Source organism: Camellia sinensis, chromosome 8 (genome assembly GCF_055761805.1).
Source record: "Camellia sinensis isolate YWXY chromosome 8, ASM5576180v1, whole genome shotgun sequence".
Taxonomy (NCBI): domain Eukaryota; kingdom Viridiplantae; phylum Streptophyta; class Magnoliopsida; order Ericales; family Theaceae; genus Camellia; species Camellia sinensis.
This window is the reverse complement of record NC_138968.1, coordinates 135,417,866-135,430,694: the sequence shown is the minus strand read 5'-3', so window position 1 is coordinate 135,430,694 and position 12,829 is coordinate 135,417,866. Positions and strand designations below refer to the sequence as shown.

Here is a 12,829-nt window from a genome sequence, read left to right as displayed (position 1 = left end):
AAGAAATTTTATTAAAATTTAGGATTTAGAGTGGGCTCAAAGAAATGAGGAGTCCAAAGAATTTAGGTAGGTGCTAATAACAATCTTCTTATTTTATTTATTTTTATTGTATTCCTAGTCTACCCCTTTTATTATATTTGTTAAATATATTTATATTATAATATTATATAATCTAATATTTTTTTTATAAATATAATGTGCTGAAAATATTAAAATACTATACTTGAACAATTATTTGCATTTTTTTATTTATTATTTTACTTCTTTTCAATCTCATTATGTATAAATTATTCCCACTGGGGTTCGACCCCCAAGTGAGGTGGCGCGCCGTGATTAACAAAAAAAAAATTATTTTATTTATTTATTTTTTTTTTTGAGTTTCAGCTAGTGGGGGCTCGCCACCTCACTGGGGTTGCAACCCCCACTGGGTCTGCAGCATAGTTGTTTCTAATATTATAAAATTAGCTTGTGCTCGCCAGCTCTACCCCCTTCTTCATTTGTGCCGCCTCGGTCAATATGGTCTGAATGGGTTTGATTTGGAATAAAATCAGACTTAATTTATTATTTATAGTTTCATAAAAATTAGAATAATACAATTTATTTAAATTGTGAATCAATTCGAACCAAACCATTAAAATATGGTTCAATTCGATTTGAAACTACGAATTCACATAATTTATTAACAAAGAAAAATCATATAATATTTTTATTTCATAATTTTTCAAAACATAAACATACATATTATTCTACCATTAATTTTTTTGGTCTAAGCCGATGTAAGCCCACTATATCCCAACTAATCCAGTTTGAGCCAAGTCGGCCCACTAAGGGGGTAAAACTCTCCAAACGCTAGTTTTTTTCCATTCACAAGACTCAAACCCGATATCTTGCTTAATGGGATCAAATGCCGAACCACTTGAACCAACCAAGCGTTGGTCACAATAGCAGAAATCACCATTAATTTAAACAAATATAATATATAATTTCATAATAGCAGCAGCAATCACCAAATTCAAAAAAAAAAAAAAAAATTACAACTAATTTCACCATTAGACCATTACAAAACTAAAACTAAAAGAAAAACACAACAATAGCAACAAAATTCCATAACAGCAGCAGCTTCATAACAGCAAATTCCACATGTGTATGATAGGAATATAAGAGGTATGATAGTATAAGAGGTATAATAGTATGTATTGGGGGTATATGATCTGAGTATAGTCTAAGTTACGTACGGTCCAGATCGGTTTCAATCCGAAACCGTAAAGTGTAATTTGAAATCGATTTGCAAAACACGATTCCTTAATTTTTCAATTCAGAACCAAATTATGAATTCAAAAAATAAGTCCAAACATATTAAATTGGACTAAACCGGATCGGCTTGCAATCCCTACTCAGCCCCTACTTGATATGATCCAGCTTAGGTACGAGTGCAAAATATTCAAGAGGTGCATAGGCAATATTTATAATTTATATTATTGTGATTTGGTAAAATTTATAATTTATATTATTTATTTATCAAAAGATATCAAATATATTTATATTTATTTTTGAAAATAATATAAAACAAAAAATATATTCAATACACTTGTTTTGAAAACTTGCTTCGAAAATAAATAGGAGGGGCACCTGTTATTGTTAATGGTCATTTCTAACAGAAAGTAATAAGACATAGGTGATTTTTTATTAAAGGTGGTGGCTAAAAGTAATTTTTGACGGAAGATAGTGATTTTATGTAATTTTCAACAAGAAGTAATGAACAGAGATTGCTTTAACAAGAGATAGTTGTCAAAGATGCGTGTCGGAGGAAACCGCCATCAAGGGTGGCTAAATGTGGTAGCTAGTGATGGTGATAAGCATTGGATATTGGCCAAAGTAGTAGAGGGAGGAATGAATGAATTTTTTTTTTTCTAAACAAGTGAATCCAACTTGTTTTACTATTTTTTCAATTTTTTTTTTTTGGGTATTTACAAAAATTTTGTAAAAACAAATTTAATTGGAATTTTTTTAATTTAAATTTTCAATTAATATAAAATTTTAATTAACTTCTTGGGGGCTTTTGGGATATATTTTAAATTTTTTTATTTTCCAAAATCCAAATAAAAACTAGTAACCTCCCTTCTCAAAAACGCACTACCACCATAGTTGGCAAGCTTGGGAGAAGCCCGCTGATTCCCGCGAAAATTATTTTATTTCTGGTGGGTTGAAATTGATAAATAATGAAACTTTCCTTGATATACATTCTCACCAAAATCAAACAAACATGAGAAAATTCTAATATCTATGTCCTCAAAACCAACTTTTTTTTTTTGGTAAGGGTGAAAACATTTTAATTGAGAGTATTTGAGATATCCTCTTCTGTTCACAACCTTTCTTCAAACACAAAAAAGAAATACTGCACTGTGTTTGCCCCAGATATGAAATTTCAGCCTTTGCGTAACGCAATGTACATGCAAGCTTTCAATCTCAAAACAAGTAAAGCAATCATGCAAGTGAAATTTCACTATTATGTTCGATCCCAATGACTATTTTAAGATTACAACAATTATTTCCATCATACATCTGGATCTGTTGTCGATGTGAAACGGATATTCAAGGAAACTAAACGAACGCTGATCCAAATGTTCTTTTTGATCAAAAGCAAAGGATAGAGGATCCAAGTAAACATACTGGAAACTTGGGTAGTCTGGTCAACAACATTTGAAAGCAGCTGTGTATTTCAATGCAAAGCCTTTTACAATCTACTCCCTATTGGTTTAGCAAGTTTGGAAGTTGAAGCGGAACCATTCCCAGGAAACACACCTGGCTTCCTCATGGGAGAGATGCTGTAAGACAAGATGCAAGAATTAAAGAGTGTTCGTAAGTGTATTTATAGATAGCAAACAGATAGAGATGGAGAAGCAAGATTCTTACCTATGACTCTTTTGCACAGAATTTCTCTTCATTGCTGCTAAATTTTTTGTCTCATGGCTGTTAAAAGAGACGGAAAAGGAGAATTGAAAAGGTTCAGTACCCGAAAGCCCATCTCTTTAAGAAAAAAAAAAGTACATTTTCTTGTTAATGTGGCTTTCTAGTAAGACTTGTGTTACATAGACTCTTTTAATTCCCCCAAAACTACCTATGTCCACCAAATATGACAAGCGTAAGGATGTGACTTGCACCCAATTTAGATAATTGGATCCACTTATTTTTTAATATATTTGAAGAAGAACAAAGTCACATCGCTGTTAAAGAAACATTTCTTGTCTCTCACATGGATGAGAGAGAAAATTTTCATATTTTTCCTTAATTCTATTTAATTTCAAGTACAATTCTACATAATTTAAAACATTTTAACTAAGAATATTATAGAATATGTAACATATATAAGTGCCCATGGAGCGTTCCTGTACCCATGTTCAATTTTTGGATGCATATCCCAATATCCTAAGATTTTAGTTTATGAAAATCTGATGTTTGGACACGTACCCATGCCCGCACCTGCACCCGATACTCATTCCCAATTCCATATAACATATAGTAAAACATTAGGTAGGACCCAACAATACTAAGACCTAGTTTGGGAAGACTAAGGCCAAGTTTGGCTAAACTAAAAAAGTGCACTTATTTCATCTTTTTATCTTTTTTGGGTCACATCAATTAACATCTCTTCTCTACTTTTTATACACATAATACAAGAAAAGTCAAAAAGTGCACTTATTTAGTCCTCCCAAACTTGGCCTAAATAAGTCCACACTTTTTATCTTTTTATCTTTTTTGAGTCACATCAATCAACATCTCCTCTCTACTTTTCTACACATCTTTTTATAAAAAGTCAAAAAGCACACTTATTTTGAACATCTCAAACAACCCTTAAATCCAACCAAGATAAGTGGATAGCTAAATTTTGGAAAGACCAAAGGTCTTGCTGGAAGGATGATTGCAGGTCTTTAAATCATCGTAGAGCCATGTTGTGTAGCATGGAAGATTTATGCTGAAGAAAAGAAAGGGAAAGATTCTACTTTCGCCTTGGGTGCGTGTTTCACCAGTAAAACATGGCACATGTCCAGCAATGACCCAGACAAACTCTGCTTCAGGTTTGATGCCCAACACCAGTCAGGCCTCTCAAAAGAACCCAAAACTATTTTTGATTTATGTACTTTCATGGCACATATATAATGATGAAGCATGCAAATCACAGGAGGTTTACAAAGAATCCATCTACTTATAGAGCAATAAACATGAAATTGCAGCATCCCACTTTTGCATCACTTTAAAACACAAGTCTACCTGTTAAGAAACTGTAATTTTGCCTTCTTCATTATGCTGCTCTTTGTGTTGGAAATATTACTGCTACCAGGGCCTGCAAATAATTTGAAGAGTAAAAAAATAATAATAATAAAAAAACGACTTAAAATTGTATCAACTTCAGTGGTGTCATCCCATGGCAGGCACCACAAACAGTCTAAATGCACTCAATCACTTGATAAAACTACAAATAAGCATAAGTGAATGAAGAGGGTACCCCCATAAAAGCTTCTTTTATTGCTTGAAGGTGGAACCTTTGTGCAAAGCTGTACCTGCCGACTTTGTTTCCCTACAAGAATTAAGTGCATTGAAATTTTCAATAACTGGAAAAGTAATCCCAATATATACATAATGTTGCCCCAAATTCCAAAGCTGAACAGGCAGGTAGCACTCACTCCACTACTGGAGGGCCCAAACTCCAGTCTGATTTGGCAATGCCAGCACCTGGGTGAACCAGCAGGGGCTAGCAGTTGACCACTCTTAATACTGGAGAGAGGAGCAAAGCTAAACTCACGTGGAAAATGTTTCACTTCAGCAAATGATACAAATTTATGAGAAATAAACGGGATCATCCTACAAAGCTTCATTTCAAAATTAACCAAAATAAATATTATAAAATACATCTAACTTGAACTTCTCTCAAAATGTTCAAGTTATCATCAGTAAAACTCCAACACCCCCATTCAATTTCTCTGATTGGTCTATTTCCTCTCCTAGATATTTTTATTCAACCCATAACTAGTTTTCTTTTACTTCATTATGTTGAACAAGCCTTTCTTTTATAATCCTAATCCTATTCTTATCCAAGCACTCCAAAAACACCCAATTAACCATAGTTCAGAAATTCCCCGCTATCATAGGGAAATCCAACAACTTATTGAGATAAAAAACTGGTCTATTGTAATCTCATGATGACAATGTATAAATCACTAACTTCTCCTACTCAGAAAACATGAGCTAATGTAAAGCACAGCACACAAATGAAATCAGTGATATGATAGTAGTCAGTGTTTTCATGAGGTCTGAAGTGTTCAGAAGCGCAAAATATTCATCAATAATGTGATTGATGAGATTATTGTTCCTCAGTTTAAAATACATGCAAGTAGATGAAATTTTCTATAGAAGTACTAAGTACAAAATCCTCATCAACAATGAGAAACGAAAGTAAATCATGAGCTTGCACCACAAATGCAAGATATGCAAAGAAAAAAAATGTGAACTACAAGTGACTCAGTAAGCTAACAAAGGCACATAACTGAAGCATGCAGTTTTTTACTTAATAAATAATCAAATAAATAAAGAACTCACGAGCATCTTCCTTTTTGTATAGTTCTTTAATTCTATCAAAAGACTTCTGTTGAGCCTCCTCCAAATCCTTCGCCTTTGCCTACAAGAAAATCAACCCAGTTATAGCAGTGCATCTCACTTACGAATTATGATCAAACAAGATACAAATTCTTAGCAATAGTTGAAAATAAAGATAAGCCAAAAATAATTAGTAACTAGAAACATACAGAAACTGTGGATAACATTAGATAAAGAGGAAATAAGAATAACATTACCTCATACAATTTTTTCCATTTAAATGACACTTTCTTCTGTTTCATCCTCTCAATGACAAGATTGGTGCTCTTACCACCAAATTGTAACTCATAAAATCTCTTCCACAATTTATCAGTCACCGGGCTAAGATCCCTTCCCTGCAAGACTCAGTATGTTAAGTAATCAAATGTCCCTACACAACCTCAAACAAGTATCATTTTAAAAAGGCTAATGTAAAAGATAGTCCCTCTTACTTCTGTCGAATTCTCAACGTGCATCAACTGTTCAACTGTACAGTGAGATAAAATGCGGTCTAGAAGCTGTATATCTGTATCCCCAACATCGCCGAGATACCTAACGTTGTCTACTGCAGCCTGAACACATAGATCAACCAAAGAAGGAACCTTCCTCCTTGTCATCATATATCTTTCAGGTTGTCCCGATCTCATATCCTCCGAAAGCGACACTTTAAATGAAGCAAAATCAACCTTCATGATCATTTTGTAAAAGTAAGTAAACATCAACAAAAGGGGCTCATTAATTTAGTCTTTCAATGGCAATATATTCCCCTTTCTTTTCCCTAGTTCATTATATTAAACATATATTTTTTTACTTCTAAAATAGAGAAAACACTGGTAAAAAGCACTTCTTAATGGGTACTTTACAACAAAAACAGAAATTTGGAGGGTTACACATCACACCATATACTTTCCATAAACAATGGAAAACTCGGCTACACTTAATTATGCAGCGTAACTGAAAATAAATCGTAAAAGCTCAAAACTTTTCATACATTTTAACTTACTTTTCTCAGCAAACAAACAAACAAACAAAAGGATTGCAATGCCTGCTTACAAAACAACGATTTTTAGAGCAGATCCCATTAATTCATGATTAAATAATAATTTAATAATAACAAACAAAACAATTGACTATCTCCTATTGTAAAAAATTTACAAAATCTCAGAGAAGAAACATATGACATCAAATTAAACCCTTTAACTCCTCTAATCAATATATAGATAGATCGAATCTCCATAATTTAGAACATAGATACACAAATAAATAAATACCTATATATATATCGGATCGATGGCATCAAAAACGAATTTACGAAAGGTCGATTCGATTGGATTCAATTCCATTCGATTACATATATATCGTGTGTATACGCGTGTGAACATCGAAGTCTACATCTACATAAATTGTAAATTATAAATAAATATATACAGCACATGTATATACATATATGGGGTTTGATAGCTCACCGGAACGTAATCAGAGACAGAAATTGCAGTGGCTGGCCGGAGATGAAAACTTCAAAGGACTCCGATGATCACATCTATATATACATGTATGTAAAATTTATATAAACTAGGAATCCTGGAATTGTAGAATGCACAGGATTGCGCTAACGTGCACCGGATCGATTGATGATGAGGTGATACTATATCTAACGTCCACTGTAGGAGTAGGATTGGCACCCCTTGTGGGACCAATGCCTAACCCCCTTTTTAATTATTTACCTCTCAATTAGTTATAATATATTCTTTTATTATAATAAATTTTATTATTTGTATATTTGATCTGCCAAAGAATAATCTTTGGTAGCACGAAATTCTCGTGACTCGAACGGCTCGACTATCCAAAACGACATTATTTTGGATAGTTTTTTTTTTCTTTTTTTTTTCAGTCTTATGTTTGAAACAGAGGGAGAGAGTAAAAGAGAGAAGAGAGCAGAAGAGAAAGAGAAAGAGAAAGAGAAAGAGAGAGGAAGAGAAGAAAAAGAGAGAGAGAGAGAGAGAGAGAGAGAGAGCACTCGCTCCACCAATCACCGCCACCATTACTGACGTCGCTATCCTCTAGTGTATATATAGATCTGTGTATACACAGATCTGTATCTTTTTCCCTGTGTATCTATCTCTCTCTCTCTGTGAATTTGTGTGATGATGATGATCTCTATGTGATGACGATTGTACGGGGAGCAAATATTCAGGCAAGCCCATACTCTATTCTTCTAAGCTCCGCTTCTATCCGATCACCTGCGTACACAAAGGCGGTGAGCTACCCGGCGGTGTGTGGCCGGAAAACCCCTCTGACGGTCAAGTTAGAACACACACCAGGGGATAGATAGAGAGAAGGGAGAGAATTGTGTTTAGTATTTATCTCACCAAAAAAATGTCCTGTCTAGCATGGGGGCGCAGACTTGCTTATATACCTTCTGCGCCCCAAATCTACTCCCAGTGATCTCTCGACACGTGGTTCTGCTATCCCATCTGTCAGCACAAATCTTGCTGAGCATCACCTAACCCAATTGCCAGCCCACTCTACTGGGAGCTCGGCAGCCGGGCAACATTATCTCGGCTACCAATGGCCATACTCCACTTCAAGCCCAAGCGCACTTGACGGCGTAATGCTCTTCCAACCGAGCTCATTTCTAGCCGTGCTCGACTGCATTCCAACGAAGCCGAGATGGAGGTTGATCAACTTGGTCGTACCGGGCTGAGGGCGCGTGTATTACAACCGAGCAACGCGTGAGCTGTGGAACCCTTACCTGACTGAACCTTAACCTGCCCGGTCTCCGTGCCAACGAAATCAGGTAGCTCGGTTCCATAAGGAATTTGCCATTACCGAGCAAGATCACGGCCCAATCTCGGAGCCAAATACCTCGGCCCAACCTCGTTCGGCCCAATCTGTCTGGCTAATTCCACCTTCCCAAATTCAGATCATTAAGCTCCCTCTCAATTGCCCCTTAATTCCGTCCGCTGAAGCGTGACTGAGATTACCTATTCCGACCGGGGTATCACCTCCTCGGTCCTCAATTTACTAATCGGCAACCGGGCTAGTCGACATGCATGAATTCAAACTTGTCCGGTCTGACCTTCCTGGCTCTTCGGCTTGCTCGGTCGATGCCTCACCTGACCTTCCTGTCTCTTTGGCTTGCTCGGTACGCCTTACCTGACCTTCCTGTCTCTTCAATTCTGACGCTGCCATCAATGGGACACGTGGCGTTCTCCCGTTGGTCCTCGAGCAGCCAACCAGCCGTCGCATGAAATTCGAATTTGGGCGGCAATTGGGGCTATATACGTGCCCCGTCTCTCTCTGTTTCATTCTCACTGACCATCTTCCGTCTCAAGCGTCCTAGAGCTGTTGCCCTTCTTCTCTCGCCATTCTTGAGCTCGTGCTCGAAGGAAAAGTCACTGCCCTTCACTGGTATGTCCTTTAACTCCTCTTTTGTTGCTATCTTCTTTAATATTTCACACATTAGGGCACTAAAACATAGTTTCTAGGGTATTAGTCTTAAGAACCATCCCAAACCTCCCACTGTGAATGGTGTTCTTCATTTTTCCTGAAGAACACTGAAAATCTGGGACAGACTGGGCGCCAGGTCTCCATTTGATCCAAAAGGCCAATCTGACCGAGCAAATAACCTGTTTGTCCCAACCTTAGTGGAAACCGGGGTAGGCAAAGGGTTTGGTCGATCGACCGGGCTAATATCTGGTCCGCTTGAACGACCGGGCTCCTTGGCTAACCTTCACAACCGAGGTGGTTTGGCACAATCAATGACCGAGCTAAAGTCAAGCTCGTTTCGCGCGACCGCGCTTCCTCTTACACTTGACAACCTTTTCCTGCAGAGTCTAAGAGGACCCCTGATCATTTCTGAGGCTCTCAAAGACCGAGCAGCCAACAATCACCAGTCAGTGCCGAACCTCCTCAGCCGAGCTAATTTAGCCGGTCGTTTATGAGGAAATTTCAATTTCTCGTAGATACTCCGGCTGCCCTAGTTGCGTTCAGGGAGGAGTACGGCATCCCGGCCGATGTCCACCTTGAGCTTGCAGAAATTGAGACAACGCCTTGGGGTAGAGAGGAGTGCCCCTTCACTGTGCTATCAATTGTCGAAGGAGGCCTTCGTTTCCCACTCAACCCATTGATCACCGAGTTCCTGCGCCGCACCGAGCTTGCACCCACTCAAGTGTCCACCAATACCTACCGAATAATAAACGGTGTGCACGAACTTAACAACCGGCTAGGCACAAACTTAGGCTTAGCCGAGATATTGCGTCAGTACACTCTTGGACACACCAGCGATGGTTTCGCCTATTACCTTAAGATTAGGCCGGGCAATGAAAAAATAGTGACCGGTACACCGGACAAGGACCTACACGATGACGATTTCTTCTGGGTGACTGGTAATTATGAAACAGCCGAGGTACCGGGTTGGTTCATAAGCAAGAACTTCGGTTCCACATGTAAGCCGGTCTGCTTCTGCTCGGTCAATTGTTCCTCTACATTATTCTGTACTTAACCATTTTTCTTGTTTCTCCTACAGCTATTCAAGCCTTGCAAGCCAACTACCAATACCCCAACGTTGAAGCCATCCGCACCGTGCTCCGTTACAAGCACCGGGATTGCAACGAGTTGCTCGGCTACACGCCAACCTATAGATACTCGGCACCACGCCAGAGTAAAGTAACAGACTTTCTCCGCGCTCCATCACCTCCTCCAGACCCAACTTTGTTTGGCGTCCCACTAATTCGGTTGACAGAAGCCGATGAGATGGCAAAAAGAAGCCGCATAAAAAATTTGCTCACAGCCACCTTAGCCGAGATATCGAGCATCGCCACACGTTCCCCAGCTGCCGGCCAATCAAGCGGCCCCGTGTCGCCCTGGCATCTCCAGCCGCCGGGTAAACCAGACAGGAAACCCACCGGGCTGGCAAAAGGCCTCGCGCAGACCCATCTGCCGAGCTGACAATCGAGCAACCTGCCGACACGGTCGACCCCGTTCCAGCGTGGCGGCCGCAACTGAAACACCGGGGTAAAGAGATCCCGGCAAATGCTTCGGTCAAAGGCGACAGTGAGCACTTGCTTGCCTTCGACCTCTCAAAGGTGCTGCTGCTGACGAGCGACGTGGTTGGCAGCGACCACGTTCCCGACACCTGGCTGGTGAAATCAGCCGTGAAGTCTATGACCAGGGTAAGAATCTCAATCTTCTGCTCCAATTTTCACAAGTGTTTGCACGGTTTCTTCTCTGATCGAATTCTGTTTTTGCAGGCCATCCAGAAGCAGCACTTGGTCATGGAACGCATCCACCGACTTCGGCAGAAGGCCAGTGATACCGCCAGCCAAGTCCAGAGCCTCCAGACCGAGCTAGGCCGAGAAAATCGTCACTCCAAGTCGCCAGTGCCGACAACAACAAGTTGTTCGGCCAGCTTAGCGAAGCCGAGCAAAAGAGAGACGCGCTCCAAGCCGAGCTGGACGAGCTCAAAAAGTCCAGGGAGAAAGAACGTGAAGACGCCAATAACGCCGATTTTAAAGAGGCAGAAGACAGCTATAAAAAACAAGTCTTTGCCACCCAGGACATCTATTTCAAAGCTGGATGGAAGGCTGCCTGTCAACAGCTCGGTCAAGGTCCTGATACCGACGTGTTTGCCTCTCCATCGGCTGTCTTCTTACCGACCTACCTCATATCATATGCCAACGACGTTCGCGTTGCAGGCTGAGGCCGAGGAAGGACTTGAGGGAGAAGTCGAGGCAGATGCTGAGGGAGAGGACCAAACCGAGCAAGAGCAGACCGGCCGGACTGTGACCGGTGTCCAGGACCAGACAGCACCGGTCAACTTGGAAGCTGATGAGGAATTCCCAGACCTTTCCCCCTTATACTAGTTTTGCGTTTTCTCTCTTTTTTGTTTGCAAATGTAACCGGGCTAAGTTCCCCATCTCTTGTATTTACTTTTTATCAATAAAAAGCTCCGATTTCATCAACTGTCTGCACGGTTTTTTTTTTTCCAACTCTACCTTCAGCAAAACATCTCGGTTTAAATTACAAAGTTGAACAAATCACCAACTTCATCAACCGGAATAACCATCGCGGTTGGAAATCCCAAGCTGAACAAGTCATCAATTCTTCCAACCGGAATAAGTCATCTCGGCTGGGATCTTCAAAGTTGCACAAGTCTTCAACTCTTCCAACCAGAGTAAATCATATCGGTTGGGAATCCTAAGTTGAACAAGTCATCAACTCTTTCAACTGGAATAAATCATCTCGGTTGGGAATCCTAAGTTGAACATGTCATCAACTCTTCCAACCGGAGTAAATCATCTCGGTTGGGAATCCTAAGTTGAACAAGTCATCAACTCTTCCAACCGGAGTAAATCATCTCGGTTGGGAATCCTATGTTGAACAAGTCATCAACTCTTCCAACCGGAGTAAATTATCTCGGTTGGGAATCCTATGTCGAACAAGTCATCCACTCTTCCAACTGGAATAAATCATCTCGGTTGGGTATTTAAAAAGCAAAGAACAAAATGCTAAAGGCAAAGAAGACACTTCTATATATTGACAAAAAGAATTATATTCTGAAGTGTAAGCCAAAAAATTCCTTTGCACAAAAAGAAGGCTAAAGCTAGAAATAATACAATTTGAGGTTGGCCGCATTCCACGGCCGGGGTATTGTTCTACCATCCAAATCCTCCAAGTGGTATGCCCCTTTGCCCGCCAGACCAGTTATCTTGTAGGGTCCTTCCCAATTTGCCCCTAGCTTGCCTTCTCCTGGCACCAAGGTATTGCCCATGACCTTCCTCAAGACCCAATCACCAACTTTGAACGGTCTGGGGTGCACCGTCTTGTTGTATTTCCTTGAAAGTTCTTGTTGATAGGCCGCCACGTGGATGAGAGACTTTTCCCGTCGCTTTTCCACTAGATCCAGTTCCAGGGCGATGGCCTCGGCGTTCAGCTCGGGCACAAAACTTTCGCTTCTGAGTGTGGGCATGCCAACTTCCAAAGGTAGGACCGCCTCCATGCCATAAGCCAAAGCAAATGGAGTTTTCCCGGTAGACCGCTGAGGGGTTGTTCGGTATGCCCAAAGGACGGTGGGGAGTTCTTCAGCCCACTTTCCCTTTGCTTTCTCCAGCCGCTTCTTCAAACCATCAAGTATGGTCTTGTTTGATGCCTCGGCTTGACCATTGGACTGCGGGTAAGCCGGAGTAGAGTTGTAGAA

General features: G+C 40.0%; 1 protein-coding gene across 3 annotated transcripts; it reads right to left on the bottom strand.

The window, feature by feature from the left end:
• Nucleotides 1–2,476: 2,476 nt before the first annotated feature.
• Nucleotides 2,477–7,374, bottom strand: LOC114273947 (transcription elongation factor B polypeptide). Of its 3 annotated transcripts, XR_014338273.1 has the most exons (9): nt 7,098–7,340; nt 6,084–6,317; nt 5,850–5,987; nt 5,596–5,674; nt 4,683–4,816; nt 4,505–4,576; nt 4,270–4,342; nt 2,914–2,970; nt 2,477–2,825 (listed from the first exon to the last, which is right to left on the bottom strand). XR_014338273.1 is itself a non-coding variant. In XM_028215781.2 (8 exons), exons 2-8 carry the CDS (start codon nt 6,276–6,278, stop codon nt 2,735–2,737), a joined length of 705 nt encoding a protein of 234 aa, XP_028071582.1. In that variant the 5' UTR covers nt 6,279–6,317; nt 7,098–7,374; the 3' UTR covers nt 2,477–2,734. The 3 variants fall into 3 exon arrangements, 2 of the variants coding, with proteins under 2 accessions (XP_028071582.1, XP_028071583.1); XM_028215781.2 differs by lacking the exon at nt 4,683–4,816 and having other exon boundaries at nt 7,098–7,374; XM_028215782.2 differs by lacking the exon at nt 4,683–4,816 and having other exon boundaries at nt 6,084–6,295; nt 7,098–7,252.
• Between the last annotated feature and the right edge of the window lie 5,455 nt (nt 7,375–12,829).